This window comes from Onychomys torridus, chromosome 7, assembly GCF_903995425.1.
Source record: "Onychomys torridus chromosome 7, mOncTor1.1, whole genome shotgun sequence".
In the NCBI taxonomy this organism is placed as follows: Eukaryota; Metazoa; Chordata; class Mammalia; order Rodentia; family Cricetidae; genus Onychomys; species Onychomys torridus.
This window is the reverse complement of record NC_050449.1, coordinates 102,952,389-102,973,465: the sequence shown is the minus strand read 5'-3', so window position 1 is coordinate 102,973,465 and position 21,077 is coordinate 102,952,389. Positions and strand designations below refer to the sequence as shown.

The 21,077-nt window shown below is 46.9% G+C and overlaps 1 protein-coding gene across 5 annotated transcripts in view; it reads right to left on the bottom strand.

Annotated features, from left to right (window-relative positions):
* Positions 1-21,077, bottom strand: part of Kif9 (kinesin family member 9) — a 58,414-nt gene that overhangs the window by 16,735 nt on the left and 20,602 nt on the right. For all 5 annotated transcript variants that reach the window (XM_036192193.1, XM_036192192.1, XM_036192196.1 and 2 more), the window contains 10 exons: positions 20,461-20,544; positions 20,259-20,351; positions 18,715-18,862; positions 17,691-17,755; positions 10,725-10,802; positions 5,655-5,723; positions 5,087-5,191; positions 3,678-3,733; positions 2,917-3,007; positions 1,456-1,589 (listed from right to left, as the gene is read on the bottom strand). In XM_036192193.1, the coding sequence (XP_036048086.1) occupies positions 1,456-1,589; positions 2,917-3,007; positions 3,678-3,733; positions 5,087-5,191; positions 5,655-5,723; positions 10,725-10,802; positions 17,691-17,755; positions 18,715-18,862; positions 20,259-20,351; positions 20,461-20,544 (923 nt within the window). The remainder of the gene's footprint in view (positions 1-1,455; positions 1,590-2,916; positions 3,008-3,677; positions 3,734-5,086; positions 5,192-5,654; positions 5,724-10,724; positions 10,803-17,690; positions 17,756-18,714; positions 18,863-20,258; positions 20,352-20,460; positions 20,545-21,077) is intronic.

The window sequence follows — 21,077 nt, the reverse complement described above, 5'->3', positions numbered from 1 at the left end:
CTGCGGGGGAGGGGAGGTGGCTGTACCATGTGCTCCCATGAGGCCTCAAACTCACAAGCTTTGTTTTTTTACTTTACTATTACCATCTGTGAGGGAGTCCATGACTTGGAGAAGACGTCAGAGGATAACTTTGTGTAATCTGTTCTTCTACGTCTATGTGAGTTCCACAGATGGAACTTGGGTCCTCAGGCTTATAAGCACCTCTATCTGTGGAGCCATCTCACCAGCTCTGAATCCACAATTTTATGGCCTCTGCCTCCTAGGTGCTGGGGTTACAGGCATGGATAACACATTCAGCCCCCTTTCTTCTCAGGTGTTGCTGAGAGGACTGGCCTCCATGTCAAGTTATGACACCAGTTCTCTGCAGCAGAACAGAGGGGCCTGGGACACAACAGACATGAGGAACCCTGTCAGTGCCTCCTCTACTACGTGACTCCTGGCTTGTGTGTGGCACTGCCTGACAGTTCAGGTGGCCCATGTGCAAGGACTGCAGGCCATTAGCTCTGATGCTATTGTTATTAATATCATTATTCCCATTTTAGGGATACAAAAACAGGCACAGACCAGTTTGCATGCCTCACACAAGGAAGTCTCTTCAGGGTAAGAAACACAGAAAAGGGAGATGAGCCTAGGTCTCAACTCTGAAACTTGTACTCTGCTACCGCTCCCCAGAGCGGCCTGAGCAGCAGACCAGGGAAAATGCTTTCTCCTACTTGCACTGAAAAACTGAGTCTTGCTGGGCGGTGGTGGCGCACGCCTTTAATCCCAACCCTCGGGAGGCAGAGGCAGGCGGATCTCTGTGAGTTCGAGGCCAGCCTGGGCTACCAAGTGAGTTCCAGGAAAGGCGCAAAGCCACACAGAGAAACCCTGTCTTGAAAAACAAAACAAACAAACAAACAAAAACCCAAAAAAAACCTGAGTCTTAGCTGGGTGGGATGAGACATGTCTGCAATGTAAGCTTTTGGGGACATGAGGCAGGAAGATCATCATGAGTCTGGGAGCAGCCATCCTTGACTACACTGTGAGACCCTTTCTCACCCCTCACCCAAAGGACAACAATAAACTGAGTCTCACCTAAAAGATGAGTTGAGAATTTAGATGGCTGGGGGATCTCAAGAGGGATACCTGTAGAGAGTATCACAGGAGTGCCAGCGGGCACAGTGGTGCCCTGGCAGGGCTCTTCCCTGCAACCTACTACTCAACAGTTGATATAACATTGGGAAGTTGCTCAGTGAGATGGCAACATTGGTTCCACCGGGGATGCTATGAGAATGAGTGGTAACACTCAGGGTAGGGCCCTGATCTGAACCCCACAGATTTCCCAGCATTGGCAGTAGTGAGCACTAGCAGTTAAGATGCCATGGGAGAGGGAGAGGCCATGTTGTGCCCTCTCTCCATCAAGGAGCCTAGGTGCTAGGCTAGGTTCTTTGCTAGGAGGCAAAACAGATCTCTCACCTGAACTGATCTTTCAGTGTCTTCTTGGACCTGAGTTTCTTTCCAGGTTTGATAGAAAAAGGAGCAACCCCAAGTCCAAAGCTTTGTCCATCAGGCTCACCTACTAGGTGACCTTCAGCATCCATAAGCCCTGCCTGGATAGAGAGGTCAGGACAAGGGGCATGGGTTATATTAGCGGTTTGAGCCTCTCAGGAATGCAAGTGTTCATGGCTCACAACTTTGGGTGAGCATGTTCTACACATACACCAAGATTTGGTTGCTGCTGCCAGCTTCAGGCTGTCCTTGAACCCTAGAAAATTAATGTCTACTTTCCTTTTTTTTTTTTTGTTGGTGGTGGTTTTTTGTTTCTTGAGACGGTTTTTCTGTGTTGCAGCTCTGGCTGTCTTGGAACTTGCTCTGTAGACCAGGCTGTAGACCAGATCTGTAGATCAGATCTCGAACTCAAAGAAATCTGCCTGCATCTGCCTCCTGAGTAAAGGTGTGTGCCACCACCACCCAATACTCTCTAAAGATCTTAAGACTTAGTTCCAACCTGGTTCCAAGCATTAGTCATATATATTATTAGCCATATGTCTAATTTATGGACATCATTCTCAATGCAAAAGTGGTATACTATATTTTTTTCTGTGTATGTATGTATGTGGGTCAACCTTGAGTGTTATTCCTCAGGAACAGTTTACTGCTGGGTCTCTCATTGGCCTGGAACTCACAAACTATGCTGTTGTGGGATGTTTTGTATGTTAAATGTGTTGTTTTGATTGGTTAATAAATAAAACACTGATTGGCCAGTAGCCAGGCAGGAAGTATAGGCGGGACAAGGAGAGAGAAGAATTCTGGGAAGTGGGAGGCTGAGTCAGAGAGATACTGCCAGCCTCCACCAGGACGACAAGTGAGATGTAAGACATCGGTAAGCCACAAGCCACGTGGCAACTTATAGACTAATAGAAATGGGTTAATTTAAGATACAAGAACTAGATAACAAAAAGTCTGTCACCTGTCACGGCCATACAGTTTGTAAACAATGTAAGTCTCTGTATGTTTACTCGGTTGGGTCTAAATGGCTGTGGGACTGGCAGGTGAGAGAGATCTGTCCTGATTGTGGGCCAGGCAGGACTGGAAAAAAACTCTAACAACACTATGCCAGCTGGCTGGCCAGCAAGCCCCAGGGATCTGTCTGTCTACACCTTTCCAGAGCTTGCACTACAAGGATGCACCACCATACCCAACTGTGCATGGGTTCTGGAGGCCTATGTGCAACAACCACTTTACTGACTGAGCTTTCTCTCCAGCCCCTAAAGTGGTTTACTTTTGCACAGGGAACTCCATGTTCAACCTGGTGTTATCTTGGTCTGGTAACTCTTAGCTCAGGTTTGATGCATGACACTTGCAGTTTCTATAAAAGTCTGACCAAAGATAGAAAGTCTAAGGTGAGTGCTGTTAGAAAGAGGCAACCATGCTTACCTTCTGGACAGCAGAAATGGTTGCAAAGTCATTCTTGTCTATGAGAGTGTACTTCCTGCGCAAGGCAGACTCCACTTCCTGTTCCTGTTGGCTTGGGAGAGAGAGTGAGATAACACTCATGCTAAGTTCACTGGGCTAAGGCCCAAGCATTAGATTAAAAGTTAGTTAGGTAAAGCCCTGGTGATAGAGCCACAGCCTCATCATAAGCCAAAAGACAATACAGACCAAAGGGCCCATCCCTTTCACAGTGTACACATTCCCCCAAGATCCAGTCCCCAAACCTACAGAGCCACATTACATGCCAGTGCATCAGCTCTAAGACGACATTTAATAACCTGTAAACCTGCATGAGGACTGTGCCAACACCTGGGTTCTAACAGGACCCTTGGAGCCAAATGACCAGTCTGATACCAACTAGCATGAGCTGCTCAGGCAATGGGTCTGCACCCAAATAAACTGTAAGTGCTCCTTGAGGTAGAGGACAGGGAAGATCCACAAGGCCCAGCTCTGGACACACTCACAGCTGGTACTCCGGAGAGTTCCTGCCCAATTAATGAACTCAGAAAACATCCACCAGGGACCTGGATACACCCTCAACAGTCAGATCTGGTTCCTCACATAGCACAGAATGCTCTTCATACACAGATATACATGCACACACTTACATACGAGTGTTTTCTTGAAGGCAAGTGCCTAGGCCATAGAAAATGAAGAGGGAAGTGGGAAAAAGAATGAGATGGGGCTGGTAGGGTGGGACTTACCTCAGAACCACCCTGAACTGGTTGAATACCTCCTGGATCTGTCTTAGATTGATTATCTGGAAGGAAGAGAGCAAAGCCGAGTTTAGACAGTGGAACCTAGGAACTAGGCTGTGTCTAAGCAGAGAGGTCAGGCCCCTGGCTGACTTTGGACCATCTCATTCTGAGATTGAGGTAAGTGCAGAAGGCTCTCAGCAGACACTGGAGAGAAGGCTCAGCAGTTGAGAGCATAAACTTCTCTTGTGGAAGCACACTTGGTTCCCAGTGCCCACACCAGACAGCTGGCAATTCTTTAGCTCCAGTTCCAGGGGATATGATACCCTCTTTCGACCTCCACAGGTACTGCATGAAAGTATTCAAACCCACATTCAGATACACATATGTCCACATAATAAGTAAAAGTAAAATAATATCTTTTTTTAAAGCCTCTCAGCAAAGTATTAATTACACTTCCAAGACCAGAGGGAGATATATTTGATTAATAGTTGTTGTTTGTCCATCTGTCTATTTTGAAACAGGGTCTCATATATCCAAGGCTAGCCTGGAACTTGCTGTATACCTGAGAATGTCCCTGAAGTTCTGATCCTCCTGCCTCCACCTCCCAAGTGCTGGGATTATAGGCATGTGCCACTAGGCCCTGTGTATGTGATGCTGGGGATGCAAACCCAGGACTTCCTGCACAATAGGCAAGCACTCTGTCAACTGAATCATATCCCTAGTCCTCGATTAATAGCTTTAAAATTGAGTACTCACTGAGCCTTTATTAAAAACCATTTTTAAAATTTTTAAAGATAAAAAAAATTTTTTTATGTGTATGAGTGCATTGCCTGCATGAATGTGTATGCCTGATGCTCTCAAAGACCAGAAGAGGACATCAGATCCCCTGGAACTGGAGTTACAGACTGCCATAAGAAGGATAGCAGCCATGTAGTTCCCTGGTGAAAAAACTGCAAAAAACAAGATGCATCCTCCTCTCTAGCTCTTCCTGTGTGCCAGCCAGCTGTTCTCTCCTTTTATACTCCAACAGTGGGCTCTGGGGGGCAGGTTTCCTTTAACGACAATCAACCTGACCACCATCCTTTATCAGCTGCATGCCACCAGGCACAGCCAAGCTTATCTCAAGGGGCAACTTAGCCAACATTCAGCCCAGGTCACTTGGCTGGAGGAACCTGGGTTTTCATCAAGGCAGCTTTGCTTCAAGACCTGTGCCTGTGCCCATGAGATAGACTGCCTTTGGTATAAGACTGTGTTCCAGCCCACTGGACATTGTATATAGCTCTACAAGTTTGTAACCCTAAACATGGAAGCTAGGGTATACACCAGTTCCCATCTACTGCACCCATTTCATATATGGCAGTACTCAGGAAGTCTAAGCTAGCTGAGCATGGTGGTCTCACAGCAGAACAACTTACATCGATCTCGTCCAGTGTCCCCTCCAGGTACCTCCGCACTTGGGAGTTGATTTCAGCAATCTGGATCTCATCCATGGGGTCGTAATTCACAAGAGTGCGGTTGGACTTGAGGGATGAAGAACATGTGCTACATAAGCAACAAGAACCTGAGCCCAAGCAGGAGCAGCAAAAGCCATTCTGAGAGCCAAAGTATGGGGCTGTGAGAGTATCTGATGCCTATGCTGGCTGGCTGTTTTACTGTCTGTTCCTGGCAGGGAAGGCCTGAAAATGGGCCAGATGCATGGGTCTGAGAGACAATGGGGAAGGGGACTGTACATGAAGCCTGCTGCTCCAAACCAGAGTCTCAGTTAACCACAAGGTAGGGAGATGCTGGCTCTGCCTTGAGGACCATCAGAATCATGACCATAAGCCCAGGTAGGCCACTGGAGGACTCCACCTGCCCCACCATGCCTATTGCTGATCCTTTCCTACTACCTAACCCATCCTACAGCTCCTGGCCTTAACCCACCATGCCGTTTGCTCCTGGTCTCTGCCCCCAGCAGCTTCCCATTCTCCCCCAGTCCCTTACCAGGCTGTCATGGATGGCCAGTTCCTGCTTAAGCAATGCCAGCTCCTTCTCCAAGTTCTTGACCATTCTCTGCCAGGGAAATATAAGAAGTAAGGAAGAGGGTCATCAGAAAAACTACCTGGCTTCTTTGCATCGAATGCTCAATTTCTTTTTCTTTTTTGTTTGTTAGTTAGTTTGTTTGTTTTTTGAGACAGGGTTTCTCTGTGTAGCTTTGGCTGTCCTGGAACTTACTCTCTAGGCCAGGCTGGCCTCAAACTCACGGAGATCCACCGGCCTCTGTCTCCAGAGTTCTGGGACTAAAGGTGTGCACCATCACACCCAGCTAGATGTTCAATTTCTTAATTTGGACAAGATATCCTGGTTATCCTGGTAATCCACAGAGTGTGTTCTCAGTTTCTAGGACATTCCATCCTTGTTGGTGGACCTTCTCCAGCTGGAATGAGCTTGGTCTAAGATGGCGTCTTTCATCAAGGGAGACTGAGAACAGGAAGCACAGGCTAGGTCTTCAAACCCAACTCCCAGTAGCTCCAAGAGTTTCCCTAGTTCCCCACGACGTGGCCCTTCCTGGACCATGGCATATGTGTGGAGGTCAAGAGGACAAGTTGCAGGACTCAGTTCTCCCCTTCTACCGTGGATCCTGGGCAGTGAACTGAGGCACCACAGTGCTGATGACAAGCACCTCAATCCACCAAACCCTCGTGTATCTCAGGCTGGCCTCAGGCTCTGCATTTTGACTGACCATCTTGAAGATCTGATCCTCCTACTCTGACTTGTCAAATGCTGGAGTTACAGTATGCAGCAGCATGCCTAGGTTACACTCTACCAGCTGAGCCACCCCCCAGCTCTTTACCTCCTCTTCTGCAATGATAAACAGTGTCACAAGGATTATAGTTATCCTTATAGATTTCTATAAAATAACAGCGACCTGAGATACACTCTATGATCTTCACCCATTATCTCTCTCTCTCTTTTTTTTTTAAAGATTTATTTATTTATTATGTATACAGTGAGTGTTCAACCTGCAGACCAGAAGAGGGCACCAGATCTTTCATTGTAGATGGTCGTGAGCCACCATGTGGTTGCTGGGAATTGAACTCAGGACCTCTGGAAGAACAGCCAGTGCTCTTAACCTCTGAGCCATCTCTCTAGCCCCCATTATTTCTTCCCTACTGCTCTTCTCTGATCCACTCCACTGCCCACATATTGGTATACTTATGCCTCTGCATACCCATCCACTCTGCCCAGGGACACTTTTCTCTATTGTATTTCCATGGTTCGTTCCCAAACATCCAGAAAATCTTAATTCAAACACTTCCAAATTGGAATTTTAAATTTATTTAAATATTTAAATTTATTTAAAATTGTAATCTCTTCCTCACCTCACACTGCTCTTTCTAAAAACATCACTATATATATTTGAGACAGAGTCACATGTAACCCATGCTGGCTACAAAACCATCATGTGGCCAAGAATGATCTTCTGATCCTCTGGGCGGGCTCTCTGAGTGCTGGGATTACAGTCATGTGCTACCATGCCAGACTCCTATGGCTTGGATCTTAAATGTCCACTGAAGGCTCCTGTGGTAAGGGCTTGATCCCTGTGTTAGTCACTTTCTTAATATTTATTTATTATGTATACAGCATGTATGACTGCAGGCCAGAAGAGGGCACCAGATCTCGTTACAGATGGTTGTGAAGACCTCTGGAAGAACAGTCAGTGCTCTTAACTGCTGAGCCATCTCTCCAGCCCCTTGTGTTAGTCACTTTTTTTTTGGGGGGGGGGGGTGAGACAGGGTTTCCCTGTGTAGCTTTGCACCTTTCCTGGAACTCAGGTGGCAAAGACAGGCAGGTCTCTGTTAGTTCAAAGTCAGCCTGGGCTACATAACAATTTCCAGGCCAGCCAGGGCTATATAGTGAGACTCTGTCTCAAAAACAAACAATCAAATCTGAACAAATTGCTTTGGGCCAGAAATGAGGTTTAACGTGATGGAGGTGGGTAGGTGGGTGCTGAAGCAAAGCTGTTCACCTCATGGTAGCCAGGGAGCAGAGAGAGTGAGGAAGGGTCCAAGAACAAGCTACACCCTTCAAATGCACACCCCAGTGATTTGCTGCCTCCACCTGGGTCCACCGCCTCCTAAAATCCATTTATCAATGGACACTCTTTGGACTGGGGTGTGGCTTAGCATGTGTGAGCCTTGGGGTCAAGCCTTAGCACCACAACAAAGGAAGGAAAAGTCAGGTGTGGTGGTGTGTACGTGCACATAACTCTAGCACTTGGTGGGTGGAGGCAGGATGGTCAAGAGCTCAAGGTCGGCCTTGGCTACATAGCACAGAGGCCAGCCTGAGCTACACTGTCACAAAATTTTTCAAAAGGAGGAAGAAGAGGGAAGGGGGAGGAGAGAAAGAGAAAGAAAAGTGCCTGGCATATAAAGAACACCTCATAGATTCAAGTAAGTAGAACATGATAGATTTTGAGCAACAGAACTTGCCAAATCACTTACATTCAATATTTGAGTATATTTTGTAAAAGATGCACAAGAATTTTCTTCTCCCTGAGACTTCTCACCATGAACAGGCTTTTCTTTGTCACGAAATGACCACTGGAGGGAGCTGCTGCCAAAACAAGTGACCACAGCTGTGTCTACTACAGATCCAAAGGTCTCAGACCACAGGCCTGCTATTGTCTAGCCTCATCCAGTCAGATTACCTGAGTACTAAGGCTCACCTGTTACCGTGTGTGGTGGTATTGTGTTCCCCACAATATTGTGCACCCTAATAAATTTATCTGGGGTCAGAGAACAGACAACCACTAGAACAGAGCCAGAAATAGTGGCTAGAAAATGGGTCAGAGCAAGCCACAGCAGAAGTTAGGCGGTGGTGGTGCACGCCTTTAATCCCAGCACTTGGGAGGCAGAGCTAGGCGGATCTCTGTGTGTTCAAGGATACAGCCAGCATGGAGACACAGGCCTTTAATCCCAGGGAGTGACGGCAGAAAGAGAAAGATTATATAAGGCGTGAAGACCAGAAACTAGAAGCATTTGCCTGGTTCAGCATTTGGCTGGTTAAGCATTCAGGCTTTGGAGCAACACAGTTCAGCTAAGATTCATATGGATGAGGACTGAGCAGCTTGCAGTCTGAGGAAGCAAGACCAGCTGAGGAACTGGCGAGGTGAGGAAACTGTGGCTTGTTCTGCTTCTCTGATCCTCCAGCATTCACCCCAATAACCGGCCTCAGGTTTGATTTTATTAATAAGACTTTTAAGATTCATGCTACAACCGTGCATGCTTGCTGACAGGCCCCTGGTATCATGGTGGTTCTGTGGCAATTTAGATACAGTCTGAGACTTAAGGCATGTATCAGAATCCAGTTCAGCCTTTTAGGAAGCCCCAAGCAGATCTCCTAGTGTGGACTGTCTTTGGTGGCTGTTCTCAGCCATCTGGTCCTCCTCACTCTTGAGAATGCACTTTGTCCCGGATACAGAAAGTCTGGTTGAGATGGTGGCACTGGATGACTGTTCAGTGTGTCACAGGGGACACATGTGGTCCAATCAGAAGGTAAATCGGGTAGTGGACCCTCTCAGGGGAAGCAGCCTCCAGCTTACCCTGAGAACAAGGAAACTTTCTCCTAATTCTTGACAGGTGTAGCAGCCTCTCCTACTACCTGGGGAGAAGCTGTCTGGAAACAGCTGGAGCAGAAGACCCTGTAATTCAGGGTCCTGAAAGACCTCCTGTACTCACGTGTATGTATATATAATGCACACATACACGCACAAGAAGAATCTGTGAGAGACAGTTTTGCCAAGGCTTCACAAATAACGAGGGAAGGAACAAGGATGGCCCGACCCAGAAGCAGCAAACGCAGCAGTTGCAAGCTCAAAAATACAACCCCTCATCGGGTGGTGGTGGCACAAGTCTGTAATGCCAGCACACAGGGAGCTGAGGCAGGAGGATCAGGAATTGGAGGACAGATTGAGTTGTATAATGAGACCATGTCACAAACTGGAGGATGAGGAGACCAGAAGGAAAGGGAGGAAGGGAGTAAAGACTCAGACCCCATCACCTACAGAATCGGGAGCTCAGAATAGACAGGGGTTTAGTCGGCCAGGGGCTTGTAATCCTCACTGAGCTTAAGAACCAGAACTGAGCTCTACATTCCTGCTAAACCATGGCTAGTTCCACGACAGCGCCATCCTTCAGAGTTTAGAACCTAGAAAGTTTATCCTTTTGCCAGAAACATGCCCATCTCCATTAACAATCATTTCATAAACATCTTTTTGGCTGATTTTTTAAAAAAATGATTTATTTATTTTTATTTTATGCATATGAGTGTTTTGCCTGAGTGTGTGTGTGTGTGGGTGTGTGTGTGTGTGTGTGTGTGTATACCACGTTTGTGCCTGGTCTCCAGGGAGGACAGAAGAGGGCAATGGATTCCTTACAACTGGGGTCACAGATGGTGCCATGTGGGTGTTGGGAATGGAATCCAGGTCCCCTAGGAGAAGTTAATGCTTTTAACCACTGAGTCATTTCTCTAACCTGTGGGTTGATTTTTGATACTGTGTCTCATGGAGCCTACGCTATCTTTGAACTCATGATCTTCCTGAAAACTGACCCCTGCGGGTTGTCCTTTGACCTCCACACACATGCCCACACACACACACACACACACACACACACACACACACACACACACAATAAATAAATGTGGAGGGTGGAGTTCCATAGTGACAGGCAGGCAATGCTGAGAGACAATGCTGATTCAGTGCTGAAGAAATCTCATGGGCAATCTTGAGGTACCAAGTCCCTGGAGCCCCACATGTGAACTGAGTGGTAGGTCATCTAGCCCTTCCACTTTTGTGGCAGTCTAGCAGGGTCTTCAGGGACTCTTAAAGACACTGGCTTATCCCTGAAAGGAAAAGGATTGATCCAGGGTCCTATGCAAATCTTTAGTGGAGGTAGGAAGGAAACCATACAAGCCTGGCTTCCCTTATGACCTCCACCAGATACTTGAGGGGTAGAAAACACAGAGACATCATTCTCAGAGTTGGGAAGCTGCCCGCCATCCCCCTAGTACCTCAGCATCATACTTTTCATTGATGGCAGGCTCAGTAGTGACCAACTTCATCCTGCTGGCAAACTTCAGTGAAGACAGCTGAAAAACAGACCAGATAGCTGTTAGGTGACTCGCCATTCACATGAGACCCCAAAGATCAGCCTTCTTATAGGGTATGTCCTCTTCAGACTCTTCAGGTGGCCTTAACTGATATTAATTCACTTCTTTAAGGGGACACTGATCAAAAGGGCATTTCGGGGATCTGTGGATGTAGATGAGTGATATATAACCTGATTAGCATGTGGAAGATCCTAGGGTTAAACCCTTAGCAACAAAATATAAAATTAAAAGGGGAAACCAGGCATCGTGGCACATGTATTTATGAAGTGGAGGCAAAAAGATCAAGAGTTTAAGATCATTCTCAGTTACATATAAAGTTGGAGGCCAGCTTCAGTTACATTAGACTCAGTACCAAATATATATAAATAGGGCTGGAGAAGAGGCTCAGCAGTTAAGAGAGCTTGCTGCTCTCCCAGAGGACTCAAGTTCAGTTCCTAGCACCCATGTAAGACAGCTCACAATTGCCTGTTACTCTAATATTCTAACATTATGGGGGATCTGATGCCCTCTTCTGTCTTCTATGGGTACCTGCACTCACAAGCACATACACATATTCATAGACACACATTAATAAACACAAAATAAATCTTTTTTTTTTTTTGAGCTTAGGATCAAACCCAGGGCCTTTCGCTCTACCACTGAGCTAAATCCCCAACCCCCACAAAATAAACCTTAATAAACAAGCAAGACCTTGGCAGTGAGGCCTTCAGTAAGGTAGAGAGTGGAGCAATAGAAATAGGAAGTTGACAGAGGCATATGCTGTAGCCAGGACCTCATCTTGTACACCATACAGACACTAGTCCCTTTCTTTCCTTCTCTTCCTTCCTGCCTGCCTTCCTTCCTTCCTTCCTTCCTTTCTCCCCCCCCCCATTTCTCTCTTGAGACAGGGTCTTGATATGTAGTCCAGGCTGGTCTCAAACTCACAGAGATCCACCTGCCTTGCCTCTGCCTTCCGAATGCTGGGATTAAAGGCGTGCACCACCACACCACTGCACACTAGTCTATTTCTTTTTCTTTTCTTCTTTCTGCAGTGCTGGTGATCATATCTAGGGCCTTGAGCTTAGCAGTCAAGCTTTCTATACTGATGAGCATCCTTAGCCCCACACTGTTCTAATTCCACACCTACCTATCTTCCACCCAGATGCCTATGCTCAAGCCACCCTATGGTGATATTTTATTTGTGCTGAAATGTGATTTTATTTGTATGTTAATAAAGTTGCTTGGAGATCAGAGCTAATAGCAAGCCATTTAGCAGAAGTCTGGTGGTGGTGGCACATGCCCTTAATCTGATCACATGGCAGGCAAAAATCTCTGTGTGTTCAAGGACACAGCCAAGTGGTGACCCAACCCTTTAATCTCAGTACGAACCATAGAGACCTGGAGGTCTTTATAGACAGGCAGTGACGAGGAAGTCAAGTGGTTGGGTTTAGAACCAATGAGAAGACAGAACAGAAAGGCAATAAAAAGACAGGACACAAGCCAGGCGGTGGTGGCGGAGGTGCATGCATGCCTGTAATCCCAGCACTCGGGAAGCAGAGGCAGGTGGATCTCTGTTCCAGGCCAGCCTGGTCTACAGAGCTAGTCCAGGACAGGCTCCAAAGCTACAGAGAAACCCTGTCTCGGAAAACCAAAAAAAAAAAAAAAAAAAAAAAAAAAGACAGGACACAAGAAGAAAGTCTATCTCTCAGGGGAAGGATGGCAGCAAGGATCTTAGCTCTTGGCTACTACTCCATCTCTGGGCTTGCTTTTAACTCTTGATTTGGCTCTGTGTTTCTTATTTAATAAGACCCTTTAGAATTACATCTGCACCACCCCTGCCTAAGGTCCTCTTTCCTCTCCTCCTGCTGTTTGTCTTCCATCATAAAGCCTTTCTGGTTCTCCTTCACATGAAAGGGACAGACATGGTGTCCCTCCTTCAGGAGGATGTCCCTGCCCTTCTTTATCCACTTCTCTTGGTCTATATTAGTAAAGTCTAAAAGAAATAGCATGCAAACAATATTCATACTTACTTCTTCTGTATGTTTTCTTGAGACAAGGTCTTTATATGTATCCTTAGCTGTCCTGGAACTCTCTATGTAGACCAGGCTGACCTCATATAGAATTGCACCTGCCTCTATCTCCAGAGTGCTAGGATTAAAGGCGTGTACCACCATGCCTGGCAAATACAATTTTTTTAAAGCCCTGTATGGGTCTAGGAAGAAGAGCTCAGTTGGTAAAGTACTTGACTACACAAACATGAGGACCCAAGAACTTGAGTTTGATCGTAGAATTCATGTAAAGAAGCCTGTGTGGTGCATTGAACTTGATCTCAAAGCTGGTGAGGTACAGACAAGTAGATCCTTGGGGTTAGTCAGCCATCTTAGCCTTAATGGACTACCTCCAGGTTAGTGAGAGATCCTGTTCCAAAAGACAAGGTGGGGGCTAGAGAGATGGCTCAGAGGGTAAGAGCACTTGTGATGAATGCAAGGGACCTGAGTTCAAATCCCATGCACCCATATAAAAGCCAGGCATTGGCTATATGTGCCTGTAACCCCAGTGTTTGGGTTCAGAGACAGGTGAATCAAGGAGTTTCCCCAGGCTGGTCAGCCAGCCAAAACAGTGAGGTTTAGGTTAACTGAAAGAATCTACCTAAAAAACTAAGGCTGATAGCAATAGGGGAAGACATGTAACATGCCCAGTCTTTTATCTCTTTTGATAGAAAGAAAACTAGGACACCACACAATCCTGACGACCTGAGTTCAAGCTCTGAAACTCACAGTGGAAAAGAGAACTAGCTCCCGAAAGTTGTCCTTTGGCCACGTGCACCCCACAACAATAAAAATAACGATAAGTTATTATGATACATGCTAGAGATACAGTCTGGTGATAAGGTTACTCGTCTAGCATGTGTGAAGCCCTGGGATCAATCCCTAGCAGTGCCCAAAAGAAAAACAGGTCAGTCATGGTGATACATGCCTGTAATCCCAACACTTAGGAGGTGGAGGCAGGAGGATCATGGTTGTTTACGGCTGTTAGTATTCTGACCCGCCCCTTGGAGCGCTCTGCATCCTGATGTAAAAGCCTCATTTTAAGGAAAAACTCCTCCCTTCCTCTCTCTCTTCTGCTCTCTCCATTCCCACAAGGTGTACACACCTCCGCTTTCCCTCCCTTCTTTCTTCCTGTCCGTCTTTCTCTTCATCTCTCTATTATAATACACTCTCTCCATGTGGATGCAGCACCTGGGTGTGACTGTTCCACACGCTGCCGCCCGCTGCTGCATCTGCCCCTCATGTTTCCCTGCACACATGCGATACCCTGGCCCGGCCAGTTGGGATCTGGCTACATACAAAGCTCAAAAACATCTGGTATACATGAGTATATGAGACCTTCTCAAGAAATGCCTCCCAAGAAAAAGAAGAGGAGGAAGGGACTAGAAAGAAGAGAAGCAGAAGCTGTTCCAGAGCAGAATTGATGTCTTAATGACTTCTGGGGACCCTTCTGGAGCACTTATGGCTAGAGACCATGAGGGGGGCGGGGCGCGGCGGCGGCAAAACAGCCTGATCACACAGCTGCCATGACAGGCTTACTGGTAGGCAACATGCCATCCAGGAAAAGCCATAAGCTGACACTATCCAGGGACGGACCAGGGATGAGGTTAGATAAGATGACCAGATGTCCCTGAGCCTAGCACACATCTATTTCCCCTTTACCGGTACTCCTAGACAAATGTCAGCCAATCAGGGTCCTGAACCCTAGAAATCCCCTCACCCCAACCTCTGCTAGATAAAAACCCCACCCTGCCTGGGCTCAGGGCTCTCTGCTCTCACCCTTGCATCCAACACAGAGAGACCAAGCTCTGAGCTTAAAATTAAGGCTCTTTGCTTTTACATATGGAATTCGTTCCCCATGGTAGTCTTTTGGGGGTCCCTGCGGTCTGGGCAGAACAGAGCAGCTATGTGAGTAGGCACCCTGGAAACAGTCTCAATGCACAGATGTAGGATGGGGGGCGGAGCACAAGGCAGGCCCTGAGAATGGAGTCAACCCAACATTGCGCTGGGTTGACTGTCAATGAGGAACAGGCTTGGAAGGGGATGGGTCACCTTGCAGTGGCCCTAAGGAAGGACTGGTGAGGTTCTTCCTCAGTGGTGCGGTTTGGTGGTTAAGAGCTCTGCCGTGGTCATCTGAGTGACCTTCTCACCACATCCTTGTACAGGGATGGAGGATCTGTCTTGTGAGTTCCTGGGAGACTCACTGGTGCAGTTTCTGATGTGCTCAGTACAGAGAGATCTCAGAAGGAAGCTGAATTGTTGTTTCAGGCTTTGTTGTTTTGTGGGGATCCAAACCAGACTCCTGCTCCAAGCATGACTGTTGCTTTTGCTTCAGGGCATTGGTACCCCCACCCCAGCACACACACACACACATACACACACACACACACACACACACACACACACACACACACTACTATTATTACATAAAGTAATACAATGAATGGCAGGAACACGTTTCAAGTATTTTTTTCCGAGTATTTTTTTAAAAAATAATTAGAGAAGAGCTTGGGAGGCAGAAGCAGGCAGATCTCTGTGAGTTCAACCAGCCTGGTCTACATAGTGAGTTCCAGGACAGCTAGGACTGTTACACAGAGAAATGCTGTCTTGAAAAATAAAATAAAGAAAAGAAAAGAAAAAAAAAAAACATTTAGGGAAGAGACTCATTAGCATCCACATCCCTCATATACCTTTGTTCTAAACCCCCAAGACCCTTTTTCCCTGTCTGTGGTTCAGGCCAGGGTCAGAGCTGCTGAGCACTGAGGGAACAAGACCTTGGAGGTCTCAGGTGCCAGGAGAGCTGTTTCCTGTGCTCTGACTACTTCAGGGATGAAGCTGAGGGAGGGAGGGGCTATAAACTGTGCTGGAAGGTATCTTTCTTCTCTTTTTTTCCTTAGTTAGGAAGTAGAGTTGGAGTTTACTAAAGGTATTTTAAAATAGATTTTTAAGCACAAGGATTAAGAGGAAACATATTCAGAAATTAAGACACTTATTATAGAATATACAATCATGGCTTGCAGTACTGAACTCAAGAGAAAAGAGCAATGTAGCCTTGACCAGGCTGGAACTCTGTAGACCAAGCTGGCCTCAAACTCACAGAGATCCTGCTTTTGCCTCCTGAGTGCTGGGATTAAAGGCATGCGCCACCACCACCCACCCCCAAAGCATATTCTCTTTTCTCTTTGTGTGTATGGTTTTTCTTTTTCCTTTTTTTAAAAATGTTTTTAAAGATTTATTTATTTATTATGTATACAGCATGTATGACTGCAGGCCAAAAGAGGGCACCAGATCTTGTTACAGATGGTTGTGAGCCACCATGTGGTTGCTGGGAATTGAACCCAGGACCTCTGGACAAGTAGTCAGTGCTCTTAACCTCTGAGCCATCTCTCCAGCCCATGTATGGTTTTTCAAAACAGGGTTTCTCTGTGTAGTCTTGGTACTTGTCCTGGATCGCCAGCCTCGAACTCACAGAGATCCTCCTGGCTCTGCCTCCCAAGTGCAGGGATTAAAAGTGTGCGCCACCACCACCCGGCCCCAAGGCACATTCTTAAAGCAACACTACAATAGGAATGCTTACTACAGAGCCACCTAATCGCCTTGACACCTGTATCTGGCATCATGTATTCCTATCACAGAAAGGCATAGGGTGACCCCCAAATGGATCCATGACTAAAAAGCCCCGGAATGTGTAATAACCTCCCCAAGCTGCACCGATAGAGTTCTCAAAGGTATCTATCTTAATAAGGCAGCCAGGAGGTCAAAGTTGTTATAGCTCCTCTGGGGCTCAACTGTGCTGTTATGAGGTGAGACCAGGAGGTTCCTAAAGGCTTTCCCTGGGGGGCTGCCTCACGTCAGCCAGAGCTCTTTGGCTTGGCTTCCCAGGGCGCTGAGTGTGCAGCAAGAACGCTCTCCCTGGGCTGGGACAATCCCTAATGCACACAGACTGGAGGCCCCACAGGCTTGCCTTGCCTCACAGCATCCCTGGGAATGACCCAGTTCACCTAAGTGAATTCTCCAGATAGCTGAAGCTTGCCTTCAACATTCACAGTGGTAAAATGCCTAGGGACCGTTTTCCAAACCTGTCTGATGACACGGTACTTTAAAGGAGAGAGCCCAGCCTGGAGTGGATTCACATGTTACTGTGTCGGACACCGATTCCTGTCTAGCATGTTCATGAATGCCCTCCTCAAGCCATCTGTGTCCTGCTACTGGGCTATCTCTCTGAGTCACATCTGTATCCATACTCTGCCCTCTTCAGACTCTGTCATGGCTCCAGCCATGTGCAGGAGAGTAGCCACACCCATCCAGGCCTTGCAACATTTCTCTTTCCTTCTTAGACCTGTAGAGCAGCACAGTGTTCCTGGCATGAGTCTCATTTCCAGCCCTGCCATCACCTCTACCAGAACACTTGTGCATCCTGATGCCAATCTTCTGATGCCACCCACTTCAGTGCCTATCTAAGCTTCAGGGAAAAAAGTCCCCTCCTCTCCCTGGCCTCTTGTGGAGGTTTCTTCCACCCAGGACTCTAGGTGACTTAGGGCCAGGACTTTTCTTTCTGGATTGGGCTCTGATGAATCTCTTACTAACTATTCACCTCACAAGAGCAGCACCCCCAAAACATGTTCTTTTTCCCCACAAAACTCTCACTGTGCCCTCCTTGTATAAGCCCCCAAGGTTAAGCCTGCCTCACACCTTAGCTTCTTCCCTAATACAGTTTATTGCTTGGTATTTAGACGCTGGTCTCTGTCACCCTCGGCAACTGTGGCTCAGATGCATGCCTGGGGCCCCTGACAATACCATGGGTAGTGTACCATCTGAGCTATTGGTGGTCTCTACATACCGTTTCTTCTAACTGGGCTGCTTCTCCGTAGATGTTTGTCACAAGGACCATATTGCAGTTTCCCCCTGCAGAAAGCAAAACACAGGAGAGTCTACAATCATGTAAGTTTTCTGACAAGAGAATCCTTCAGGGCTGACAGGGTTGTTATGGACTCAATGTTTGTATTCCCACAAACATTCATAACCTCTGAACTTCCAACTCCAAACACCCACTCTGATGTATTTGGAGGGGGTTCTTCAAGAGGTCATTACATTTAGATGAGGTCATGCATGAACAGCCCCTATGATGGGTTATTATCTTTGTAAGGTAAGAAAAACCATATTCTTTCTACAAGAAGTGGCCACCTGCAAGCCAGGAATGGAATCTACTGGCACCTTGATCTTGGCCTTGCCAGTCTATATAACTATGGAAAACAGTTGGTCACCTAAGCCTTCCAGATGATGGTCCTTAACAGTCCATGCTGACTTAGAGGCAGAAGAGACAACTCTAGTATGCCTGAGGCTAGGAGGCAAGAGACAGAGAGGTGGGATGGAGAGAGACCACAAGATGTGCAGAAAAGGAACCAGGGGAGAACAGCAACTCTGGAGACTGGAGAGAGCCCAGGAGGGACGGTGCGAGTTACAGCTTTGCTCATGGCATCACAGGAATGACGCCCAGAAGCCAGTTCTGTGTCACTAGGCCCAACACAAAGCCCTAAACAGGTGGGGATGACAAGGGGGCTCCCACTCCTTTTTCTGAGTCTCCAAGGCCACACGGGTCTCTGTGAGACATTTTAGGGACAAGGGGGAAGGAGAAAATGTTCCCAGCAGAGGCAAAAACTTGAGTAGAGAGTCTAAGGCATGAACAGCAAGGGTGCAAGAAGAAGGCTTGCCTGTATGTCTAACTGGCATCATCCTTGAAGAGCTGTAAGTAACTTCATTCCCCCTGGGACAAAGTGATTCTCTGATCCCTAACAGCAGATGAGCCTGGCCTAGTCCTTCCCAGGACACAGACCCTCATTTCTGAGGACCAACCACACCCTCACCTAAGGAGTCTTTCAGGGCATGGGTGAGCTTGCACTGCCGGAAAGGGATGTGGTCCCGCTTCTGGTCCCCAAGGGCAATGATGGCCTGCTCCAGGAACGACAGTGACTTGTTGATGTAGGTGGCTTCCTTTAGGACTCTACCTTCCGACTGCAAACAAAATGTCCGGTCATTCATGATGGAGGAGGGAGGCTGCCCTACTGAGACTGTCTACCCTTCCCAGTTTATAGTGATGCAAAAGTCTACAGCCAGGCTGGAACCTGCTTCCCAGAACCAGCACCTTTTCCTCCTAGTTGGGAGTGTTTTCCATCTTGGGCTACAGATAATGGTAATAGTAAAACAGGGAACCATGCAGTAGTGGTACATGCCTTGAATCCCAACACTCAAGAGGCAGAGACAGGAGGATCTTTGTGAATTCAAGGCCAGTCTGGTCTACAGAGCTAGTTCTAGGACAGCCAGGGACCCTGTCTTGAAAAACCAACCAACCAACCAAACAACAATAAAAACCTCACAGGAACCTTCGTATGATGGCTGATGTGAACAAGAATACATACATGAAAGCTGGGCAGTGGTGGCACACACCTTTAATCCCATCACTCAGGATGCAGAGGCAGGTGGACCTCTGAGTTCAAAAGGCCACCTTTGTTTACGGAGTGAGTTTCAGGACAGCCAGGGCTACACAGAGAAACCTGTCTTGAAAAAAACAAGAAAACAAACAAACAAAAAGAATATGTCCATGAATAATCATATGATACTCATTCCAAGACTCACCCTGATGCAAATGCACATGCAATACCTGAGCAAGTATAATATTCACACAAATATAGTAATACACACAAATGCAAATGCTCCTCTAAATACTCTTGTGAAAATTTTTGTTAAAATATGTTTGAAATTAAATATGCATGTGAATACTCATATCCATACAGAAAGACACTATACCAGTGTGGAGCATTTACTGAGCAATTATTGACTATAGGTGAGAGATAATTACAAGGAACCCAAAATTTCCCATCAAAATAATGTTCACAGGAATGAACCTTCTGTGATGCTACTGCATTCTCCCTATCTTGTAAAACTGTTTATACAAAGACCTTGCTGGATTTTCAAAACTTGATGACTCAGAGAGGCTGACATGTTCCCCCAATTCCTTTGTACCAGTTTTCACCAGTCACCAAAGTCTGTGAGGTCAGATCCCAGCCAATGAAGAAATGACACAGCACTCTTGTGTTAGGATAAAGACCTATCTTATTTTTGGCTGGGTGTACTTGTTACCTGAATGAGCAATGTACGCTTTGGCAGAAGTAAAGGCTTACAGTTTTTTTCACTTTGTGTGACACTGTCGAGGTCCCTTAGCCAGCACAGACACTGCGTTCCCATGGAGTACAAACTACACCCTGCAGCTGCCGCCCCACCTCCAGTGACACCCTTACCGCACTCTGCTTCACCTGGTTGTTCTCAGACGCTCAGTGTGGGATATGCACACACAGGCTCTATGCCACAGGGCCCATGGTTTGTTGACAGGGTACCCCACACCCTCACTTACCCCTGTCTTCCCAAGCCTCTCTGAGCCAGCCAGATCCACCAAGTTGATTTTAGAAGTGATGTACTTTTCATCTGATAAGGTCCGAGAGTGGGCCTACAAAAACATCCAAACAATTTAGAACGCACCGGGAAGAGTTTCTGATTGGGCGGCACCCATGGGAGTCACCGGTCCTTCTCAGGCCAAACAGAGAACTTGCACCTACCTCCATGTAGATGGTGAAAATGCAGTGCGACCTGGATGAATTTTTGTTCATTGTGTGGGAGGCTATGATCCTGTTGGTCTCTCCCTGAAGAGGAAATATGTGCAACATTTTGAAAACTGAAAACAAGGGAATTTTCCAACATTCATATCATTATGATCAGCTGGGCTTTCTGGGAAAATGTCTTTGTTTGTTTGTTTTTTGAGACAGGGTTCTCTGTGTAGCGTTGCGCCTGTCCTGGAACTCACTTGGTAGCCCAGGCTGGCCTTGAACTCACAGAGATCCTCCTGCCTCTGCCTCCCAGTGCTGGGATTAAAGGCGTTCCGACACCACCGCCCAGCTTGGAAAATGTCTTTTGAAAACTAATAAAAGGGAAACAAACTGGAGTTTGGTCCTATACTTTAACGACCTGATGGTATCTGGAGTGAAGTGTACAAACTGGCATTTTCTGAAGAGTGAGACAAGACAGGGGCTGGAGAGATGCCTCAGCAGTTAAGAGCACTTGCTGCTCTTCCAGAGGACCCAGGTTCAATCCCCAGCACCCACATGGCGAACCGCCGCTAACTCCAGTGCCCTCTTCTGATTTCAGTGGGTCTTGCATGCAAATGGTACACACATAC